Raw genomic sequence first — 12844 nt, 5'->3', positions numbered from 1 at the left:
ACCGGTTCGTCAGGCGCCGGCGATTGGATCTGAGATGTAAAGTCCCTTTATATTGTTTTGTGACTGTAATTGCCCTAACTCATTCACCCTATAAACTTGAAATTCCGCCGGTAGGATAATTGGTCAGTAAGTGGTGTCTTACCAGACAGACTTACACAAAGTCCTACATCAAGAACTAATAATAATGTTTGAACAGTTGAATCAATATAATCAGTTGTAAACAAACCCGGGTCGTCAGTACCGTCTAAATAAATAGGAAGTAAAAAAGTAGTTTTCACCAATTTCAAAGGACTGCATTCTGAAGTTATTTAACGTTATACTGCAAACTATACCTACAAACACATATATAATATGTGAGTGCATACGCACCTGCTACTCACGCCATTCGGAGCAGAACGCTATATATTTGTTAACAACATATTAACAAAAACATACCTCTCATTAAAGTGGAACGACTATCTACGAACTGTGTTCCGGAATTCGTTTTTGTTTCGAATTCGGAACAATATTAGTTGCTATAGTATACTTATATAGTATCCTATTGCATAATCCAATCACAATGCGTAAATAATGACAAAATCACAATGCGTAATTAATGGTGCAGCTCTGAAAAAGTGCATTTTGAATAAAACAATGGTTATTTTAAACCGAGCCGAGATGGCCCAGTGGTTAGAACGCGTGCATCTTAACCGATGATTTCGAACCCAGGCAAGCACCACTGAATTTACATGTGCTTAATTTGTGTTTATAATTCATCTCGAGCTCGACGTTCAAGGAAAACATCGTGAGGAAACCTGCATGTGTCTAATTTCAACGAAATTCTGCCACATGTGTATTCCACCAACCCGCATTGGAGCAGTTTGGTGGAATATGCTAAAAAGCTTCTCCTCCAATTGAGAGGAAGCCTTAGCCCAGCAGTGGGAAATTTACAGACTGCTAATGTTGTGTAATGTTTATTTTAAACCACTTCAATTTAGGTTTGGTTTTAAGTATAAGCCATGATTAGAATATATCCTATATCTTTGTATAATTTTAACATCAACGCATGTATGGTGGCCTATTGATAAAGTAAAGAAATAAAAACCGAATTCAAACGTTTGGTTGTTTGCATCGCGTAAACTAATATTTATATTTTTAATTACTTTAAAGAAGAGTTTATTAGTGCAATTTGAATTTACTTAATGTTTCAGCTTTCGGTAGGAAATAATTAATTAATTACATAACTGTGGGTAAGTCTGACAAAGCGTTCATTAAAATAAAAAATACAGAACCGTTCAGAAAAACAAGTGGTTAAAATTTTTCATTCATTTCTTATTTCTGTTATTTTACGAGCGGCTACTCTTTAATATAAATCATATATGATAAAATTAGAATAATTAAAATCAATCAAACAAATATTGAGGATATGTATGAAATTCAAGTCAATGTCAATCAGTCAAGGGTACTCAGGTGCGTAATTTTTTTTAAAATTTGTATTGGCACACATAACTTGGTCTAGAATTAATAATCTATACAAATAAAAAAATGTCATTAAAATGAATTTGAACATATTGTGGAAAATACACACAAAATAGTCGTCCTTTTCGAATTCAGCCTGCTAATATAGTACAGTATTTGATCAAAATTATCACCTTCCTATTGACTCAAGAGGCCTAATAAAGACCTGCATTATCTTGCACCAAGCTGTCGCCAGTATGCATTCGTCACTATGGGCTGAGGCTACGCTTAAAGACAAACTCGTCTAAAGTGCTGAGTCGAAGATGTACCATATTTGCCTAGAATTCACTCTTGCCTTAACCCAGATTATTGTGTTCCTATAATGGTATTCACACAATGGATACATATTCAAATGTAAAATACCGCCCGTACCTGTATTTCCTACGGATCGATGACGTTTGTTTTGAAGCGATTGTGTCGTATAATTTATTAGTGGCGAGTTCGTCAACGTATTGATCGAATGCCTATTATTTCATAATCCAGGGCTGTCACTCCCCTTTTGTATGGTCGATGTAAAAACAAAACTACCGTCAATATTGTTGATTCTGTGATTTTTTTAAGTTAAAAACCCCAAAAACTTGTTCAAAGCCCCTAATTTAATTCTTCATATCATTAATTTTGTCATAATTTACAAGGATCTGCCGTAAGCCGAAGGCAGCCAAAGGTATCAAAACCGTTATGTTATAATACAAAGTTACCGCCGGTTCGAAATTTACCTGGATACTACCGATTAGGATTGAGAAGTTACATCAACAACTAGAGAGAAGTACCTAAAGGTTAATATAACATAGCGTCATGATAAAGCGTCGATTTAGTATTCGTATATATTGACTTTCGTGCAAGATAAACAATAAAATGAATGGCATTTAATTAACATACCTCTGTAAATTGTTGGAAAAGAGTAACTACCCACTGAGCTATAACTTTTACTGAGCAAATTACACGTGATAATCCATCGTTTCTCTTCATTAATTTAAAATACCTATTGAACCTTTAAATATAAATGAGGTATTATTCACTTTAAACAAATTCACATCTAATATAGTCTCTACTAGGAAAACTTATCGCATTTGCCATCCCATCGGATGTCATCATTACGAGAGTGAGGGAATAAAGTGTGTACCTGTGTTTGCGCACACACTGGACCCCCATAATACAGGCTGCGCAGTTGGTTGGCTCGTTGAGATCTATCTATCAGATCTATCAGATCTAATGATGATCTGTGCCCTGGCCTGATGTAGGTAGTTTATAAAATGTACCCGAGTATATAAAGCAATCGAAAAATTACATTATCTTACAAAGAAAGGTTTTATTCATTTATTCTTTTCCCAGACTACAATAAAAACTGCAATAACATGTCAAACGGAGACATTATCTTCATTAGTGAAATGTTATGAATAATCTTATATACTTAATATGTATAATTTAACTATATATACATCACTCAATATATAATACAAATATGTATTGATTCAACACGAAAACTCCCGCTAGTTAAAGCCATAAAAAACATTACTATGTATTTATTTATTCATCGGTGCGGCAAACTTAACACCTTCGTTCAAAGTGGCCTTACAGCTTGTATAAGCGAAGTCGAAAATGTGTAATTTATACAAATCATAAAACGGTGAAGGCCAAAAAATAAGTATATACAATAAAAACGGCATTGTGTTAAATGTACTTTAACTGTTCTGGAACAAAGACCGAGTGCGCTTCAGAGAAGTTATTTGTTGAGGACTATGGTGTTTCGATAAATTATTTATGCCTCGTTAGTCTAATGACTAGCGTCCACGGCGTATGTCTGCCGATGAATTGGGTTCGAATCCCAGCACGAAATATTTTTGTTCACAACTTCGCGTATCAAAATCAAGTTTGTCGTTAAAATGTTAAAACAGTTGGTCCTGAGCCTGATATTTCGTATGGAATTGAAAGCCTATACATTTTCCGCATAAGAGTTCTCTGGATAAATAGAGAACAGTTGCATTCTATATGCAAGACGACTGCACTATAACACCATGTACTGCGCTGTCGGCTACTCATTGAGATTGACTACTCCTGAAATTTGGTCAGGAAGACACCACCGCAACTTTTTGAAGTCACTATACCCTAAACATTTTACTAATGTTTACGCAAATATGCATATATTTCAGCGAATGTTATTGTTTGTGCCACGCGTTATTTACGCCTCAACGACCTTTAACAAACAATATTTATGAACTTTCGATTATACTTTTACGAGGCTTATTAAAATTCAGCGTTACCGCAAACGATAACAGAATAATGTGAGTAATATTTACTATTAAATCTAATAAATATATCGACGGTTACAAGAGTTGTCTTGTCATTAACATATTCTACCAACAAATATACTCAGTCCCTATTGTGTTCCGGTTTACATTATAATTATCTAAAGGCATAAGGAAAATAACATCTCAGTTATCAGGGTTGGTGGTGCTGACGATGTCGGGGATGGTTAATATTCCTAGCAATGACAATGTGTACGGAAAGTGGTTCTTTGTAAACGTGCGATAAATTGAACTATATTAAGCATATCTAAAGTTTGCCGACAGGCGTTATAAATTATATGTTTTATTGATCAATATTTATTTACGTGCCTACTTAATTGACAGTCGAAATAAAATTTATATTTTATATGTCTTATGTGATAGCAATAAATGTAACCGAACATGAGTCAGTTCGGATCAGCTGCAGCGAAGCCGGGAAGTGTTAGTTATGTCACAGCGCGGCTACCGCAGTGGGTGCGAGCTCCCACGCGCCCGCTGACGGTCGCCGGAGCTTCACGTCCCACGCAATTTATATACAAGCCCATGTAACTCATCGCTTTCGGTCGCGCGGTGCGGACTTGCCCTTGTCTATTTTGCAAAGGTCAATTGAGTACGCGGTATTTCGAAAAGGAAGAACCTCAAATTCTCTGATACCTACACATGTTATTTTTATAAATATTGCTTTTTTCAGATAAGCGGGCAAATTTGCACCTGATGGTAAGTGGTCACCACCACTCATTGTTGTAAGTAAGAAGTGTGAACCATTCCTTACATGACACCGATGCGCCACCAATCTTGGGACCTAAGATGTCATGTCCCGTGGGCACACTAGCTCACCCTTCAACCCGGAGCACAACAACACTAATTATTGTGTAAATCTTGCCTTTTTTATAAATTTGCTTCATTAGCCGGTTACCTTAATGAATACGTTTTATATTACATGTACATGTAAGTAAACTTATTTCCATTCATAACAATATTTCATACAGAACATGTAAGAACTAAAAATTGTAGTAATAAACTATCGAAGACTAGAAAATAAACAAAATGTTGGAAATAATGTTAACAAAAATTAAAAATATACGCTTAAATGAACTAACAACTAAAAATGATCTTTAAATATAAATTTAATTACCGTATAGAAAGCGTAAACGATATAATGACTATTATGAATACATTGAAATTTTAACTTATACGAGCCTACAAATATTTTTATAAATTAATTTATAGTTACATATTTTAGAATACGAAACATTGTTATATATCTTTCGTGTTTAATAAAACCTAAATAGCCCATTATTAAGGAAGTCCTCTAAAATATGTCAATATTTGTTTCCTTATACAAAGATTTACATGTACTTACAACGTACCTATATATAGTACAACGTGAACACGCGAACGTGGTAGGGCCGTTAACAAAGTACGTATATATTGCAATCCTTACTTCCTGTGAAATCAGATCATTACATCACTCGTAAATAAAGAATGAATATCGCCAACAAATAATCACACCTTTCTATCGATTCATTAATTGGCTTTATCTGACAACCTTAAGATAACCACACCGTATAAGTAGGTACGTTGCGATAGTAGGTACGAATTGTATCGCATAGAATTATTGTTATCAAAGGCTTACGGTAGTAAATGTTAAAAATATCGAAACATCGGTATCGGTACAATATCACGGGATTAATTTGTATAGCACGTCGATAATAATATGACATTGAATATTTTTAAGCTGATAGATATTTAAAAATAATACAAGTTAAAACGACTCTAGAAGAACACAAACTTTCTTTCGTTTCTTATTTATTTTGTTTGCGCGACGTGAATCCGACGCGCCGGCGCGTTGCGCATCGCTCGACAATGCATACAATATGCGAATAGTCATATAGCTATAATTTTTTTATCGCGGCAAGAATATGACGACTATTTCAAAATGTGACGTCTATTTAAATAATATAAATGATTGTCTTTGAACCCTATTTTACTAGTAGAGTTCGATTGCAAATATTCTAGAAATATGTCCCTCTAAAGCACTACTACTCAATAATCAAAGGCTTCATGAAAAAAGCCAGCCTTCACGCTCGACCGACCCTCTTGATTGCGCCTGAAAAACCGCGCCAGACTTTCCACGCCTCACGGCTCATTGGCCCTCGCCCAGAGCCAACTCAATACAACACACACTGCCTCACTGGACACAGGTAACGCACACACCGCACCGTGTATACGTGACCTTAATATACCGTATAAAACTGCGCTAGCCAATTACCTTATAAGCTGCGCGACTTGAACCCTTTTGACAAAATAAATAAAAATTCTAAAGCGAGTGCAAATTGTTTGACATTGTAAGAACAAATTGCGTTTTTATGGTTTGTTTGCTTCCTTGCTCGAGCAGATTTTATCTGACATTTGTTCTACACTAAAGGCAATGATCAACAACTGTTTGACGAACGTTTATTTGCATTACCTTTAACGAATTGCTAATCGTAGTTTCTAGATAATGTGGTCATCACGTAACAATGTTACTTGCTTATATACCATGCGTTTCGTGCTAAAGATGTCGATGTATATGTATAGAACACCAAATTGAAAGCCATAACAAAACAAAACTTTGATTTAATGACATAATTGTGTGTTCTTTTTAAAGAGTAAAAACATTCAACTATTTAAATCGTACTAAACGAGCATTGTTATCATCAACATCTGATTACTTGAAAGGTCGAATAGCTACGATTAACCTACCTCCTCTAACAACCTGTTTAACCTTCAAAAAGTTTCAGAGATTTTATCCTCTCAACTTAATTATCTATACTTTCATACTTATATTATTAATGCGAAAGAAACTATGTTTGTCTGTCTGTCATGTTTCCAAAGATACCACTGAACCGAATTTGATAAAAATCGGTATGACGCAAGCATGAGCCCCGAGCATGGGCTTCTTATTTTTAACTAAAATCTACGAAGAACAGGCGGATGAAAGCTAGTTCGTAAGATAATTATATTTTTTCGATGAGAGTACACCCAATTTCTGCCAGTGTATGTATTGTCTCGGAGTATAGTAATAGTCTCATATAATTAGAATAAAAAATATACATTATTCAACAATAATAAAACCTCTTGATAATAATCAACATCGCTAACACATCGCACAAACATCTATAAGTTGTTATAAGTACAATATAACTTCCGACAATAGGCTATACAATAAACACTAGTGTAAATGTGAATATTTCAAACGAGGATTTGCTAAGTAAGTAATTAATATAAGCACAGTATAAAACGGACGCTCCGACGCTAATTTTCAGTGATCATTATTTTCTAAAAAGCAATCTTAATTATAAACGAGTACTCTATTTCAACCACAAGAAGAGAAAAGCTAAATAAACAACACTTGACAGCGAATTGACGCGATACCATTGGTCGAGATCTTGATTAATCTATGAATCTTTGATATTCACTATATATTTGCGAAAAAATAGCATTTAGAACGTCGACGAAACTTAAAGTAAAAATAAGTAGTAAAGTGTAATAGTGTTGTATAATAAATAAAGATATATTAATCATAAATTCTTAGTAGTGCACAATATAGCTGAGTTATTAGTAGATCAGATGAAATACGTACATATAACTAAGGTTTGTTTATATTAATTCCTACTTCCATTGGAATAGGCATATACGCGAATGTATCTCAGATACCTCTTTAATATCTCAGGCCGACAGAGACAAGAGCTGTGAGCAGGGAATTACTACAAGTGAGTTACGTCATGTCAGGCGTGGGCTGATGTAGACGTCCACAAACAGTAGGCAATGGGGTTAAAGGGCTCAAGGGCAAGGGCAAGTTGGAATATTGAACATGTTGACAATATATATAATAATTAACTTCATATATTAAAAATATGATATAATACATAAGCCAAACAACACTGACTGGTCATGATGTTTGTCAAACAGGCAAACATCGGTTATAAGAATTGAACTTGCAGTGCTGTGCAAACTCAAGTTTTCAAACTTGACTGTCCATAGAACATTTAGTGTTTTTCGGTTTTATTTATGTCAGACGCAACATCGAAATACAGCTGTTACGTTTATTATTTAAATAAAGAGTGACGCGAAAGTTCATTTACAATGGTCATTACGAGTATTATATTTTGATATAGATTAATAGATAACACCCCAATGTAAATTAATTTTGTCTAAGAAAAAAATTAAAGTTATGTTTATAATGTAAAAGGGTATTTATATTTTACTTGGCGGCAGGGTTATGTCTTTACACATCCGTAATTCTACCGTTAAACAGAAATACTTTGTCTTATTGTGTTTCGGTTTATAGGGTGAGTGAGCCAGTGTAACTACAGGCACAAGGGACATAACATCTCAGCTTCCGAGGTTGGTGGCTTATAGGTGATAGGAGGAATGATTACTGCTTAACGTTAATTTGCCAGTCCGCCTACCAACATGATATCAAATTAAAAAATATCTTGTCATTTCCAATGCGTTTAAGTTACTTAAATAAAGAAGCTGTTGTTTATAATAATCTATTATTATTATAATATATCTACATCCTGTTATCTGTGTACAGCGAACCCGCTGTTATACGATTGACGATTACGAATCAACGTCTTGCAATGATTGTGAGTAACGTATTGACTTTCATTAATACGTCCCGCGCCCAACTTTCCACCTCCTGGCTCCATCATGAGATCAACGGGATGATATATAAGTATTGTATTGTCATGTGAATTACTTATCGCGGATACTTGAAATGTTCCCAATCGATACGATAGCTAGAAGTAGGTTGAAATTAAATTCTTATATACGTTTACGCACAGACGTCTCAAGTGAAAAGAGTATTGATGTAGGTCATATATTATACGTAACACACGTGTTATTTACAACTTAAATCGACAGCTCTTTTAAATCTCACGTGACAATAGTTTATGACAGCAAGTAATGTTTATGTGAGGTACTTTACCCGCTCCAGAAGGTATCGTCATCGAACCAGCTATCCGTCCAAGGATTCATTCCAATTTTCGAATGGCAACAAGTATGGGTGTAACGAAACACGAGCGCTCTATTTCCAAGCACAACTGTCACAAAGCAGATACGTTCCTCGAGAACGAAGGCCGCTGCAATATTGGCGAGTCCCGAAGGCGCCGATGCTGCGTCACCACTCGAGGGAGTACGCCCACCGCCTCTTAACTCAACTAGCATCGCAGACGATGACTCTACCTTTTTATAATTTTAATGACCGAATTCAATTATATGGAATTGTTCGGTCCGTGCAGATAAAATACTAAGCTGCGGAGTCTTTTTGCGGAATCAAAACTACGAGGAGGCGAGGTGTGCGGACCGATGAGTGCGGGAGCGAGACACGTGATCAATTGCGCAAGCCATCTAGGGTACGTAGCTTCTGAGTAAAGATCGTGGAGTCGTGAAACTAATAAGCTTGAACGTGATGCATTTAAGATGCGCTACCCTCTGACCCTAAAAGGAAAAGACCCTTAAGGAAACTATAAATCCAATATATTAATAAAATAATAAGTTAATAATGTTTCAAAACATTATAAACTTGATATATGTATATTTGGTATCACAAAATGTCGCAATATTGCTTTTATTTTATTTTGTACCGACCTCTAAATAGGAGGAAGTCATATCATCATCATTATATTTATTACCTCAGTACTCCGTCATTTACGAGTTAATTTGGCAAATTATTTTTGTTTGGGAGGTTATAGATGAAGACTAAGGTCAGGTAACAGAATAATAACTAATAAACATTATATACGCGTAAGTTTGTGTGTTTGAATATTACATTAAAAGGTATAAAGAATTTGGACATAAGATGAATAAAAGAAACCTTAGCATCCCACTTCAGACAATTAATCGGTTTGTGATACGGTCTTGTGCAAGCACGTCTGAGTAGGTACGTACCAACCACTCATCCGATTTTATTTATATGATGTATTCCGGTTTAAAGGGTGAGTGAGCCAGTGTGTCTACAGACACAACTACAGGAACTAAGATGTTATATCCATTACATTTAATTCCCAAGGTTGGTGACACATTAGTAATGTAAGGAATTAATAACAATTCTTAAAGCGTAAAATGTCTACGGAGGGCCATGCGCCGCGACTGGTGAGTTGTTTACTTGCGAACTATAGGCTACGACGAATTTATTTACAGATAAAATCCTACAATTTTTATTGCCTAACATGAGGTCGCGCAGCCTCCGGTTATGCAACAGTATGAGCACGCATGTACAGAAAACTACTACTACTCGAAAGGCAGACGTCACAAATCTCACGTAGTGATAAAATAACACAAATATATATAGGTACGTGTATTATGCATATATAAAATTAGCTAATTTAACTTTTACTTATTTGACTTAAACATTCTGTTGCATAACGCATAGCACATACGACTAAGTCTGTTACTGCGAGCTGAAAGGCGTCCTATTGAACAAAGATCTCTGCAGAGGCCCTTAGTGGCCGCTTGAGCTAATTTAAATTATAAAAGAAAATGGACATTGAACTCTTGCCGTACGCAGCAGCAGTTAGAAATGAAATATAACTCTTATCTGATTTGTATATGAATAGTTTATAAGGAAGTAACCAAAACTAATCAAATCAAATCACAGGTTTTCTTTCCCATAGAACTATTCAAAATCCTATTATCTACTGCATTCAAGTTCACAAGCAAGACTTTGCGACCCCATCGTCCATCGTAGTGTTCACATTTCAAAGAAAACGAACAAACGCCAGTTAAAGATTATTTATAAAAATACATAGCTGTAAAATACGTATTGGATCAATATGTCACTTCTATACAAAAGGCTCCGTGTCATTTTGTAAAATAATCAATATGAGTTATGAGCATAAAATGTAGTTACTTCAACACAATACCGAGGATCAATTATTGAATATTGATTTTCTGACCAATTAAAGGAATAATATTAGATGTCGCTTGAACGCGAGGTCGTGTTGCCTTTGTGTTTAGTGGAAAAAACTATATACTAGCTTTAAAGGTTTTCTATTGCGACTGTTTTATTATAGATCTATAAATATTTATAACTAAACTCGTCGGACTTTGACAACTCGATGTTATTGTTATGAAAAAAAGCCACCTCGCTAATGGAAGTATGGTCATAATGATTGTTTCCGTCGAGTTGAATGTTAGTTCTATTTATATGATATTTTAGTAAAAGGACAAAGATACTTTCATTATTCAACATGAGTAACGAGGGAAACAAAGAGTGTGGCGGCCGGCGGGCAACGGTCGAGTGACGGCGACGCGGCGCGCGACGCGACGCGCGACGCGAGCATGGGCCGCTCCGCGTTCAGCCATTCAACCGAAATTAGCAGAAACTACTCGCTTCCAATAGATAAAACTATCTTTTCCGTAAAAATGTCTCATTTTTGCAGTGGCCGGAAGACGGTAATACTAGTAATAATAACGATGTCCTACACGGCGACATAAAACTTCATTAGCGAGTAGAAATCATCCCATCAGGACGCTCCACTGGAGCTCGGCTCTGACGCTATGTTTCCATTTGATAGGTTGACTAATCTGTTGTCTATTCAAAAGTATTATTCCACCGATCTCTCCAGGGTGTTGGTGATGGCAAAGGCGGTAGAGACGGTGAATATGGTAGGCGCAACTCACCGAATGCGGTTTGTGGTGCGGTGCGCCGTCTCGACGGTGACGAGGAAGACGGCGTGGCTGCGCGAGGAGTGCTCGTTCATGTCGGTGCGGCCGGAGGCGCGGTTGCGGTTGCCGGCGCGCATCGTCCGCACCATCTCCGCCGCGGACTTGCACACCACCGACGTCATCTCGGGGATGTAGAAACCATTCAACTCCTGCGTGTTAACATGAACAGCGTTATTGCACCCGATTTAGTGACTTCATTTGATCAGTAAATGTTAATTTGCAATTTGGTACAGCAAATGCACTGAATTGCAAATTAACATTATTTTATTAACCATTAAAAATTTGAAGACTTTGATCCATTTTCAATTAAAGACAGGGATGGTTGAATATATCTCCGACGTGTTCATCTAGTCATAAAGCGATCGTAATATTATACGCTAGTCATTTTAATAGTTAGCGACCAATAATGTAATAGTTTTATTTGCAACTATTCTAATGCATCTGTGTACGAGCAGTACAATCAGCAATGATTGTTTGCAGACTCGTTCGAGTTGTTGCATCTTACTAGTTAATTATAACATCACGTTGCAGTCTTACATTTATTTACTCAGTTCTCAATCTATTATTAGAATTAATGTTTATTTATAAACGAACTCAAGCACGGAAAGTTTTTCTTGAGGTAAACAACCAAGAAAACGTTTTTTATTTCCATCCTTTGAAGGACGATGTGATGAATTCCCTCTTCAGTGATGTAGAGGACCCGTAGACTACCAGAAAAATAAGGCCTTGGTCGTGACTCGTTTCTAGCTACGTATTGTTATGACAACAATAGCGACTTGTAACTTTACTACAGAGTAATATAGTAACATACTTCTGGTAATAAAACGATCGGGAATCGTTACTCGTACTATAACGTGTTACCTTGATCTTACTTTTGCTTTGTCTTCAACTATACACAGATATAAAACTAAGCAATGTCCGACCTCGTGAAATAGTTATTTTATATAAAATTGCATAAACCCGCAACCGTAAAATGGATGTAACGTGTTGTATTATTTTTTGCACAATCGCTCGGGCTGCGCGCGTCCGCGACGCACTCGTTCACAAGGCTGCATGCGTTAGCCCAAACGTTGCTTCAGTTCACTCCATCATTATCAGCAGAACGAACCACTTGTTACAAATAATATTTCAGTACATAAATCAGTTCATTGTACGAGTGACGCATAACCGCGGGCGCGGGTGATTGTATCTCATGTATAATGCAGTAAATGAAAAGCGAAGATTGGTGTCTAATTAATTTTAGCTGAATTACGCTTTCGTTAGCGCCACACGCGTCGTTTCGCTCGTTCGAGATAATTGCGATATTAGAGACACATGCTACTGTTTACTGTAATGTTCTACTAGAG

General features: G+C 36.2%; 2 protein-coding genes across 2 annotated transcripts in view; both read right to left on the bottom strand.

Moving 5' to 3' along the window:
* The window catches only part of LOC113402294 (kinesin-like protein Klp68D), a 30783-nt gene that overhangs the window by 5016 nt on the left and 12923 nt on the right, over nucleotides 1–12844 (bottom strand). The window contains exon 5 of the mRNA XM_064218548.1: nucleotides 11454–11647. Coding sequence (XP_064074618.1) covers nucleotides 11454–11647 — 194 coding nt within the window. The remainder of the gene's footprint in view (nucleotides 1–11453; nucleotides 11648–12844) is intronic.
* LOC113402270 (GAS2-like protein 3) overlaps nucleotides 1–12844 on the bottom strand; it is a 106016-nt gene that overhangs the window by 87308 nt on the left and 5864 nt on the right. The window lies entirely within an intron of this gene.

Source organism: Vanessa tameamea, chromosome 22, assembly GCF_037043105.1.
Source record: "Vanessa tameamea isolate UH-Manoa-2023 chromosome 22, ilVanTame1 primary haplotype, whole genome shotgun sequence".
NCBI classification, from domain to species: Eukaryota; Metazoa; Arthropoda; class Insecta; order Lepidoptera; family Nymphalidae; genus Vanessa; species Vanessa tameamea.
This window is presented reverse-complemented; position numbering and strand designations above follow the sequence as displayed.